This window comes from Austrofundulus limnaeus, unplaced genomic scaffold (genome assembly GCF_001266775.1).
Source record: "Austrofundulus limnaeus strain Quisiro unplaced genomic scaffold, Austrofundulus_limnaeus-1.0 Scaffold40, whole genome shotgun sequence".
Taxonomy (NCBI): domain Eukaryota; kingdom Metazoa; phylum Chordata; class Actinopteri; order Cyprinodontiformes; family Rivulidae; genus Austrofundulus; species Austrofundulus limnaeus.
This window is the reverse complement of record NW_013952442.1, coordinates 1,233,105-1,244,955: the sequence shown is the minus strand read 5'-3', so window position 1 is coordinate 1,244,955 and position 11,851 is coordinate 1,233,105. Positions and strand designations below refer to the sequence as shown.

Sequence of the window (11,851 nt, the reverse complement as noted above, 5' to 3'; positions counted from 1 at the left end):
ATATATCTTTTTGTAAAGTTTCACTCCAACACGAAGTAATCCTCCACTGAGGTGCAGAATTGGGAGCACGGAGGCTGTCACTTAGAGCAGAAGCACGTGTGCTTGGTTTATTTGTACACATCTCAACCAGTTCACAGAAAGTCTTGCATCATGTCTACATCAGTGGGGAAAAATGGATTTAACTGCTGGTTACCAGTTCTGTGTCTTTTGTTTGTGAAGACGCATTTCATTTAAGGGTGCGATGTCTGAGGCAGAGATCCGGGACAGCAGCGTGGAGATGCTGCAGACCTATTTAACCAGCATCATCGATTCAATCGTGGCCTCGGTCGATCAGTGTCCTCCGGTGATGAGAGTGGCCTTCAAACAGCTGCACAAGAGAGTGGAAGAGCAATTCTCCAAACCCGAGAACGAGGTCAGTCTACAGCTAAGTGCATTTGGAAGCACATTTTCACAACAAATGAATGCCCGTGTGGGCTTTAAAGGGAACGTCTCTGAGACGTCGTGCTTGATGCTGACAGGACGTAAAATACCTGGCCATCAGTGGGTTCTTCTTCCTGCGATTCTTTGCTCCGGCTATCCTCACGCCAAAACTGTTCCACCTGAGAGACCAGCACGCCGACACACGCACCAGCAGAACACTTCTACTGCTGGCTAAGGTATGACTCAATGTCTCAGACACCACTTTTAATCATTTATTCATATTTGGACATCACACTTATGTAAGTATAAAATAAGCTGTGAAATGGTGGGTGTTTTTTGATGAAGTGGTTGCTTGATGTGTGCAAGCTGTGAGCAGAGTTTTATGGTAAAAAAAGTAGCATTAAACTCCTGTAAATGTCCACAGTAATATCCTTGATATACTCTTTCTCCTTCCTATAGACTGTGTTAGCAGAGAAACACAGACAGGCAATTTCATGGTAAATAAAGATCAAAGATGCTTCATAAACAGACAGAATTCCCAGTCAAATGCATCACTAAACAAATATTTTTGTGGAAGTGATACAACTCCTACTATGCTGAGTTTAACTAAAAGCTGACCACTCTTTAAGTGGGCCTGACCTCATTCATGACTAAACATCCTCATCTTTAAAAGGCCTGTGACTTTTGTATCCTTAAAATACAATAAGTCTAAATAAAAACATATTTACTCAATAAACTTGGCATAACACTCAAATTGTATCCATTTTGTCACATACCTGGCATATTTTTTGGAACTTGGCTCAGTTAAAGTGGAACAGGAAGTTACATCGAAGGGGAACTCATTAAGAAAAGGAACTCTCTGGTCTTTGTTTAAACATTTGAACTCTGACTCTTCATCTCTTTTTGTCAGTGATTGAAAATAATCTAAAGTAACACCAGATTTTTCCCTCCTCTCTGTGTCGTTAGCTGCTGTAGAAATGCTCTATTCAGATGAAGACATTCTCTTTTGACCTCACTTCCTGTTACTTCTCATGCAAATATCTCAACTGATGTTCATCTCAAAAGCATGCACATTTTTTGCAATATGTTATCAATGTTATAGCGTTCTAAAAATGCATTCATATTTATTACAAAAATTTGATGCCACAGGCGCTTTTTCTTGAAAAATAAACCCCTTTATACATGTTAGTGAGGGAAAACTCTAATTTTCCACGTGGCTTGTGTGGTTGCTGTCCATGGTGCTGAAGCACTGTTGCCATAGGCCGTCTACAGCAGGGCTGTCCAAACATTTTGTCACATGAGCCAAAATCATAAAGTCAGAAGGATCTGAGGGCCAAAAATATTTTCCTTTACCTGCTCAACAATAAACTAAGCATTGAATATTTAAATTAAACAAAAAAGTAGTCAGATTTATTGCTAGAAATGGATGTGCAAATTAATCTAGATCCAGAAGTTTAAAAGTGTTTTGCAGGTTTCCCTTATTGAAAGAAATTTTGCAATTTTCTAGGTTTTAATTGGGGAATAAAGAACCTAATTTAGTTAATTCAGAAAAATTTAATAAGTTAATTAAAAACAAATTGGAGGGCAGCAAAATCAGCATTTGAATAGAAGTTACTAGATGGATGTGGAAAAAGCAAAGAGTCTGGTTATTTTAAGATAAATAATTGGTGTTGTTACCAATATTCTTTACTGGAAGAAGATTTTACTTTGTGATAATTTTGCCCTAATTAAACATAGAAAGTCTCCATCTACACCTGTGCTGGGGGTACAAATTTGTAAACAAATTAGTATAATTCTTCAGGGGCCACACAAAATCAGTTCAGGGGCCACAAATGGCCCCCGGGCTACACTTTGGACACTACTGTTCTACAGAAAGAAGGGATGAGATCTTTTTACCTCTGTGGATGCAGAGACCAGACAGAGGTTCAAAGCAGAGCATCAGAGAGGGGAGCGGACAGGGACTTCCTACTTGCCTTAGGCCAGGTGTGGGCCTGACAAAGGGCCTCGCAGCATGCTTGGTCTCAAGGGACCCTTTTGATCTTTGACTTTGAGACCTGCTGTCAGTGAGTGGGGATTTGATACGATGAAAGATGTTAGTGTACAGCGAGTAAATGTGTGTCTGGTCACCAGGCTCTACAAAGCGTCGGCAACTTGGGTCTTCAGCTGGGTCACGGGAAGGAGCAGTGGATGGCGCCTCTTCATCCCATCATCCTTCGCAGCGTGGCCTCTGTCAAGGACTTCCTGGACAAGTTGATCGACATAGATCACGACGTTGGTAAGGCTGACAACACCCAACACGCCACTCTGCTTGAGATCAAAAGCCAAGTCCAGAGGTCATGCTGTTTGGGGTGAGCAGCTGTTACCGGGATGAAGTGAAACTCTGTGGTGAAATATTAATAACGATCTCGCAGTAGAAGGGAGGACATTATTAATGAGCTGGTGGGGAACTGGAGTGAGACGCCACGCAGCTTACTCAACATGTGTCGGCTGCTTTCCTACTATCATGTTAGTGATCCTGTCGTTGCGAAACATCTGCCCCTCTGTGACATATCACATGTCAGCCTTGTTCCTGACATCACACCCTTTTTCTTTTCTATTAAATAACAATTTGATATTTAGAGCCCTTCAAGTGGATTTGCAGATTTAAGCAATTGTTAATCCTCTTAAGGCTGCCTTTACAGGGATGGAACGAGGTTCAGGTGCCAAATTATGAATCTATATTGATGCAAAACTAATTAAAGTTCTCGGCTCACTTCTCAACACAGCATCATCTTGTGCCTCTCAGCTCGAACATCTGTTTTCCTCTCCTCCCTGCAGTGTCTTCAGTGCCTCAGAGGGCTGTTTTCATGCCTTCAGTAACAGTCAAGGAGGGATACCTTCACAAATACAAAGCAGAGGGGCCGCAGCTGCTGTCCCGCTTTGCCTTTAAGAAGCGCTACTTCTGGTTGACTAGTGAGACGTTGTCCTATGCCAAGACCTCTGATTGGCAGGTTGGTGCTGAAGTTTTATGTTACACTGACATACAGTATTTATATTAATCATCTGTGTTGTTTTTCATTATGAAAACCAGACTTGAGTGGTACATAGGCTTTTATTTTTGGTTGGTTAATTTGTTACCAAATAAAATCTAGAAAAGCAAGTTGAAAATAGAAAAAAAGTCAACTTTTTACCTGACATTTGGATCAGTAACATGAGGTGCATTCTCATTTTGTTTTTCAGACTCACAAAGCCCTCTCAGCTCACTGTATTCATGCATGACCTTAGCCAAATAAAGTTGCAGTGGCCTTATTTCTCCTAAGGAGTTCCACTTGCAAAACTCTGATACACTGATATCTGCTGGGCTGTTGTGCTCTTATTTGTCCTTACATTTGCTACTTTGGTTTTGCTAATGTTAGTCTTTTGGAACTCTTCTCTGTATGGCTGGATTGTAGGTGACAATAGAGATTTGTTGTTTCCTCTCATGGTTTCCACTGATGTTTGGCATGTCTTACCTGTGTTTGTAGCATTTAGTCTCTCTTGAAACCAAAATATTTCCAAATAAAAAACATGCTATTTTTGTTTAACCACTCCTTTTTGTCACTAATATTTTCTTGGACTCAGCCTATGCAACTCTCTCTAAGCTTGCTCATTTGTTTGCCATCTACTCATGTCTAATGGGATCGAATGTAAAGATCCATCTGATTAGCCAAATACGTGAAGGGCTTCATTTGATTGGTCAAATACTTCAAGCTTCCATGTGATTGACAAAAAAAATGTATAGCATAAATGCAAACATTTAAGCTAACATTTTAGTACCTTTTTTTGCGATATGTCTTGTCTGTTATTGTGATGACTATGCATTTTCGATTTATTGTGAAGCTCTATTGTAGATGCACATATAAGGATTACTCTTTACAAACTGTATTAAAATCTGTTCAGTAGTTTGATATATTTTAACAATCACAAAGAAACACACAGACACAAGCATAAACATTACTTGTCTGCTTTTGCCTTCAGGGGGCAGGTGATAATTATGACTCATCTCCTGAATCCAAAGATGCGTTAAAGTAAATAATTCATTTTCAAATCTAATGTTCCGCTTTTAAAATCAGTGTTTATACCCTTTTGACTGACATTTATGGCTCAAGAAAACCAAAAAATACCATCTCCTTTGTTTTTCTTAGTGTTTTTGTGTTGATCTTCATTTGAGGTCATCACTAGCGCTACCTTGTAAAATGAGACTCCTCTCATTTACCGTTCGGAGTCTATATGAGAAAGAAGGAGCTGGAACAGCCTGGTCCTGCCCTCTAAAAAGCTCTTTCTTTGAGCAAGGTCCCGCTTTGTGTGACAGGAATAAAGGCAAGGGTTAATTGAAGGCTGTGGATATTCATACTAACATTGCTAATCAGTTGGCAGACAACGTCCTGTCCCCTTTCCACCATGTTTGGAGCACTCCATTTTGAGTGAGGCGAGCTCCTGTTGGAAGTGGCTGATTTACACTTAAAAGTAGTCTTTGCTGCCACGACAGTCACATCCGTTCTCACAGTTCACCATCTGTAGAACGTTCTGCTTTTGTTAACGTTCTTTGGGATCAAATATCCGCTGAAACTATGACATAATTTAGTCCCGGGCAGGAGGAAGAGACCTTGTTATTGGCATGTGTTTGTGTTAATTGGTGTTGTGGTTTGTGGCTAAATTGTTGCAGGTGCGCTCTCCAATCCCCATTCAGTGTGTGTGTGCCGTGGAGAGGGTGGATGAAAATGCCTTTCAGCAGCAGAATGTAATGCAGGTCATCACCCAGGACGACGACAGACAGCTGCACACCATGTACATCCAGTGCAAGGTGGGTTTAGACCCACGCCAGACACTCAATCTGTCAGTTTTTTTTCCACACCATGTCTTCGATCCTTTATTTTGTAACAGATAGGTAAAAGGGTTGCAATGCTTTTCATTTAACTGACACATTTCCCTCATTTGCTGACTGCATTATTTCCACCCCTGGCTGAACAGAATGTGAATGAGCTGAACCAGTGGCTGTCTGCGATAAGGAAAGCCAGCATCTACAATGAGCACATGCTGCCCTCTTTTCACCCGGGCGTCCATCGCAGCGGCAAGTGGACCTGCTGCCTGCAGGTGGACCGGACTGGTAATCCTGCTAATAAAGCCTCTAATGCCCTTATGAGCACTCAGAGTGGCATGATTATCCCACTTTCTCTACAGGGGTCAGAGCAGAATGTGAATATGTGTTAAAGTAGACTTTAGATGTAAAAGCATACTGAAGAATTAACCAATGCCAATTGCGTCTTTGTCTCCTAAAGATTCTTTGAAGTATATTTAATTACTAAACATTTAAATATCACTCAACATGGAAAGGCAAAGGTGAATGATATGGTCTGTGTGTTTGGGTGGCTCTCAAATCTCTTGTAACCCACTTCCTGAAGTTTATCACTGGATGTGCATTTATAATTAATTTTTGGAGTCAACCAAATTTACTTTGACCGCCACATCTAACTGATCTTAAAAACACAAAAATGACAGTATCTCAGTCAGTTTTATAGATATTGACCTAAAATTTGTAGTAGTAGTAGTAGCTGAGAGTCATACTCCAAGTGCTACCCATTGCAGAAGAGCTTTGCCTAAAACATTCGCATTAGCTTTTGTCAGCCCTGCTGATTGGTTTTGCATTAGCAAAATGTTTCTTGAACCACTGTATAAATTTTGATAAAAATTTCAGAAATTAATACTTTTGGTTGTGCACCTACAGCTGATTAACATTTCAAGTCAAGTTTGTTGCCACAGCTAATCACATTATCCAACATAAACATAGCTGTAACTTAATTTACAGTTACTGAGCTAAATATTAATGTAGGTTTGACTAAAATTGTTGTTTTTCATCATATGATGTTAGTTTTCAAGACATGCTAGGCCTTTTAATTGCAGCTATTTTCTGCAGGATAAACTGACCATACATTTCTCTTACCAATGAATCTGTGAGCTACTGTTTGTGCATTGTCATATTTCTTTAGTGAATTTAAAGATCATTATCATAATGAAATATTTCCAGTGTTTGTGTTTGGAGCACCACGGTTTAATAAAACGCTGCCTCTCAGTAACAGGCTGCAGCCGGACCCACTCAGCCGTGACTCTGGGGGACTGGAGCGACCCGCTGGATCCCGACGTGGAGACTCAGATGATATACAAGCAACTCCTGCAGGGCCGAGACGCACTCAGGTCGGTATCCTCCCGCAGCTTCATTACTGGACACTAGAGGTCTCTGTTGCAGCACAGGAACACGCTGTTCTGAAGTTGCTCCTCTGAAGGCCATACATTTATCTGTCATTGCGTATAAAGGCAGAAACAGCCTCCAGATAAGAGGCGGTGTTAATACAATAAGGGTCTGATATTGCAGGGAAAGGTACCTGGAGATGTCTGAAGATGATCTGCCGTCAAGCAATACAGAAGAGAGGATAAACTCGGACATTCACCACCCAGGTGAGCATGAATTATAACTGCAGAATATTTCACAATGCTTTTTTTCATATTATTTAAATGAATATAGATAAATTCTTCCTCATGTTTGTGTTCTGCAGATGGTGCAGAGTGCAACGTTCAGCTAATGAAGCCAGGTCAGAGTGTTGCTGCTCGGCTGCTGGCAGTGATAGAGGATCTGGAGCAGGCTCACGCCGCCTTTCAACAAAGAGAAAAAGAGGACGCCGCCTGTGTCATTCTGAATCCCTAGCCTGCACACGATCTGGGATCTATTATTGCCTGAAGGGGGTGAGGAGGGGTGGGGGGGGGAACACCAAGATGAGCGAGGATCGGCTACACACTCCCTCTTGATTGTAACAGAAAAAGAAAAGGAAAAAAAGAAGTGTCCACACCGTGCAGTCTCCTCCAGGTTTTTTGGTTCATACAAAGAGCGGTGGGGGACTCAGCTGCTTTTAATGGTTTTTGATATTCTCTGAGTGCCGCCAATGACAGCGCTGGGGAGGATTAAGATAAAGTTGATAAGGGGGTGTGAGGAACTTTGAAGGATGAAATGACTTCATGTTTCTTTTCTGTAGATAACAAGCAATCTGTTGCATGGCTTGCATGCACTTGTTCAATGTGAAAAGAAGCTTTTATATTTTAAAGATATTGTACAGAATTTCATCAAGTCAGACATTTTATGCAAAAGCTTCTCGTGGTGTAATCTACAGTACCTGAATGTGAGATGTTTTGATATTTGTGTTTTGTACTTTTTATTGAGGCAATTCATCACCATGGCCACAATGTAGCAGCGACATTATTACAGGTTATTATTTCATGGTGTTATAAAATGGTGATGCAGACGCCTCAGTTTAACGCTGCCTGTACAGTTGAGCAAAACTAATCTTCTTTATGTGTTGCTTTGTACCCTTTATACAAAACAATGCACTTTGTTTGGTGCTAACTTAGACGTGATGTCATTTGATTAAAAAAAAAGTCCTTCCACTTGTAGCCATTCTAAAAGTCATATAGGTAAGGTTTACCTAAGTGTCAGGATGTATTTGAGATGCCAATTTTTCTTTTTTATATTTTAGAAACTTAAATAAGAAAATAGCCTTTTTTAATGTGGAGTACTAAAAAATACACTAATGTCTAATATTTGAAGGACAGGAAAGGTCAGAGGTCAGTGATTGTGATGCTTGGAGATCAGATCTTTAATCTAGAACTGGGGTCTGCAACCTGTGGCTCTGAGTAGTCTTGACCAAAACTAACATGTAAGTGAATAATAACCATTAGACAGAGGCTAGTTCTGTCAAAATTTATGCATTAAATGAAAAAAATTAAAAATGGTGTCAGAATGTTAATAATGAAAGGTGACTGATTAATCTATTTGTAAGGAAAAGGTTGTTGGTTTCAGCTAAAATCAGCCAGAAAACTAGATTTTTTTTTACACATTTAGTGCAATTTGTTGAGGGAGAAAAATGCAGTTTTGCACATGCCACTGTTGTCACAATTCAAGAAAATAAGGCCATCTGTAAAAAAAGTTTCGCTCTTTTACAAATTAATGTCAACAGTTTATTATTGTTCATGTTCACAATTTAAAAACAAACTAGGTTTTTAATATATTTATATATTGAGTTGTGTTAAAGGGTTTTTATAAGTCTTTAAGGTTACAGACCCCTGATCAGAGAAAACCTCAGCAAACCAGTCAGTGTGAACTGTGAGAAAGGCCTCTACCAGTCAAAGCTCATCTGAGTGAAATAGGCAAGCAGAATATAAACCAATACTGAAAAAATGTTTGAATACTTTAAGTAATGGCCATTAAAATTACTGTGTATAAATTTTATTTGTTCTCATAGGTCTAAGCTGAACATTGGGCCAATTTCTGCACAAGTTTTACAATTTCTTAGCTTTTTTTTTTTAAAAAAAAAACACTAAACAAAGCATATCCTCAGGAAACTAATTTTGACATGATTTTGAAATTCTTAAATGTTTACTCCCCCTATTTTTACTTTTGAAGAATATAAACTGAAGGGGGGAGGGGACAATCATGATTTCATCTTTTGGACATCAATTCATTTTGTATTAACCAAGTTAATATATTTTCCAGTGATTTTTGCACATGTTTTTTTTTTTGTGTATTTCTGCTTTCGAGAATTTGCTTTGCCTATTTGCCACCTTTTATAAGTTTGTGAACTTCATGTTCCAGGTAAGTTATTGTAAGAAACAAGAAAAAATGCTTCTTTCTGTTTTGCAAGTACACAATAATTTGTCCCAGCTGTATTTTGCTGTTAGAAAAAGTGTATTATTTATTAAATTCCTATATCACCAGATCTTGTGCAGGAAGAAAAAAAAGTTTGATTTGTCTTTGTGGAGTAAAATGTTTGACTTTGTGCGGATGTTAGGATATATTTATTCACAATTTTTACAAATCGTACCTTATTTGTGCTGATCCCACCCAGATTTTTTTGGTGGTCACAAGTAAATCATTTCAATCAAACAACCATACCTAGAGCTTTCACAATAGGAGCTAGGCATTACAATGCTAATGAGTGAGAACCTACCTGCAGCGATGCAGCAGAGTCTCCCTGATGGTGGCTGCTGCCTCTGAATGAGGAACTGGATCACCTCTGGCCTCGATAAATCCCACAACTCGCTTTTTGCGTGCACCAACTTACAGCATCCAGAGACAGAAAATGACCATAAAGCAAATTTACTGCCAATGAGAAATGTTCCTGCTGCACTCCACAGCTCCAACAACGCTCGTTTATATCCATATAACAAGGAGCAGGGACCAGAGCTGCCTGGTTAGAAACCCTGAATCTAAACACACCAACAGCTGGGAATTTAAAAAAGTAAAGAAAAAGCCAAACGAAATATCTCTGAACCCCAGGGGCACATTTACTTTTTATTTGAATTTTTTTCCCCCACAAGAAACACACAAACATGCAACAAGGTCATCACAATAAAGATCGATTGATTAAGAAGCCCTTTTATAGTTTAAACAGTGTCTCTCAATAGCTTGCTTTTAGCTTAAGTCACACTGCTTAAGAGGAATCACATAAAAAAATAAAATAAAATCACGGTTTAAAAATGTCACCTGAAATGGGCACTTAAAATGCAACAACATTCAGATGTTTTATGTCTGAAATGTGGGGAGAGGAGCCAAACGCTGTCCTGACCCCACGGCTATAAATCAAACCCACAGAGGGGAAAGAAGAGTTTTTCTAAGTAACTAAAATAGGTTGCAAAACCCACAAAGACGGCTATGATTTCATACACAAAGAGCTATGCATTGTCAGTACACCTACAGTTTGGTTGACATGCATTTCTGGAACATAACTGTATCTTTAAAAGGACATAAACCTACGCTTTGTCTACCGGATGCCCACTTAGCGCACGCACGCACTCACTCACACACACACACACACACGCACGCACGCACACGCACACAAAAAATGTTAAGGTATCATTTAGAGAGAAGTCCAGTTTGCAGCAGACACTAGAGTACAACTGTAAATACTTCATAGGGACAAAGTGATTTCTTTTTTAAATCACTTATTCTACCTCTAAATAAATGCAACAATGTGAACTCAATCTGAATAATAATAATAACAACAATAATATTAATAATATAGTCAAGTTATGCAAGGTTTTTTAGACAATTATTTAAAAAAAGACATCAAAAATATATGTTCTCACACACAGAGCATGTTGATGTCAACAGACTGTGACCCCACTTTGTTTAGAAACCAGGAGGTAGGCACCCCAGAAAAAAAACAAAACATCCGCTGTCCTTTAAACCCAGAAATCAGCCTTCTTGCTGCACGGGACTCCTGTAACACAGCTGAAAAATAGGAAATTGCATAAAGACCATCTCTCTCTTCTTTACCCAGACAATGACTGTTCCTCTAGTTACTGACGCTTCGACTGAACCAGTAAGGAAACTGATTTAAAAAAAAGTAAAGCATTCTCTCTTGCTGTCCAGTTTTAGAAACAATATCAGGAAGAGGTAAAAAAAAAAACCATGAACTTTTTTTAAACACCTGGGTCAGAATCACATTTTAATCCTTTTAGATGTTTGCTTTAGCTGGTGCAGGCTGACAGGAAGGTGGAATTTGCAAAAATCAACCTGAAAAATAATGAAAAGTAAAACTATTTTTGTCTAATGCAAACATTCTTTAAAGTATGTTGTTAAAGGAACAGTTCTGAATTTTTGAAGTGGGGTTCCCGTTTAGCTTACGAATCAATATCTTACCTGACACAGATAGCTTTTTGAATGAGCTCAGTTTGGAGAAATAACGTTTAATTCTGACTGGAGTGACAAGCTAACGGCTAGTCTGAGTGAGACCAAGATCCAAGTGGGGTTCTTTTGTCTTAACACAGTTCCAAAGCCAATGTTCAATATTTTTTTCGGTACAAAAAAGAGAACTTTCTGAACTTGTAATTTAGTAAAATTATCATGGAGATTTGTTTAACCTTGAAAGTACAACTTTTAAATTAAATGTTGCTGAAACAGCAAATTTCTCAGTGGATCTGCGCTCGACAAAGCAGCCTAGGCGGAGTAGTCGAACACAGATCCACTGAGCCTTCAACGCAGTGCATCTTCAGAAGACAAATTAATAAAATATTTTTTTTAAAAATCTGTATTGTTCGATACATAGTGTGTATTAAATGTAGAGCACTGTGTTGAATGATTCGATACAGATACACGTATTCATGATTGACGATTCAGTTTGGTTTGAGACTTTAGTGTCACAGTTTCATGTTTTTTTGATGCAAAGACAAGCTTTCTGACAGAATAAGCCCGTAATGTGAAACTGACAGTGATGTAAATGTTTATAAAATAGCACTTACCCAAAATGCTATGAATGGGCCTCATGCAAGAACATGTTCGTATTCTTCTCCTAAATTTCTCTTACTTTTGTTCGTACAAAGGGTTCGTACGAACATGTCACGTCAGATTCAACAAACACTTCTATCT

General features: G+C 39.0%; 1 protein-coding gene across 2 annotated transcripts in view; it reads left to right on the top strand.

Annotated features, from left to right (window-relative positions):
• rasal1 (RAS protein activator like 1) overlaps positions 1-9,200 on the top strand; it is a 25,728-nt gene extending 16,528 nt beyond the window's left edge. For both annotated transcript variants that reach the window (XM_014007188.1, XM_014007190.1), the window contains 9 exons: positions 220-412; positions 519-656; positions 2,551-2,695; positions 3,238-3,410; positions 5,105-5,242; positions 5,410-5,545; positions 6,510-6,630; positions 6,809-6,891; positions 6,990-9,200. In XM_014007188.1, coding sequence (XP_013862642.1) covers positions 220-412; positions 519-656; positions 2,551-2,695; positions 3,238-3,410; positions 5,105-5,242; positions 5,410-5,545; positions 6,510-6,630; positions 6,809-6,891; positions 6,990-7,138 — 1,276 coding nt within the window. In that variant the 3' untranslated portion in view covers positions 7,139-9,200. The remainder of the gene's footprint in view (positions 1-219; positions 413-518; positions 657-2,550; positions 2,696-3,237; positions 3,411-5,104; positions 5,243-5,409; positions 5,546-6,509; positions 6,631-6,808; positions 6,892-6,989) is intronic.
• The last annotated feature ends 2,651 nt before the right edge of the window (positions 9,201-11,851 follow it).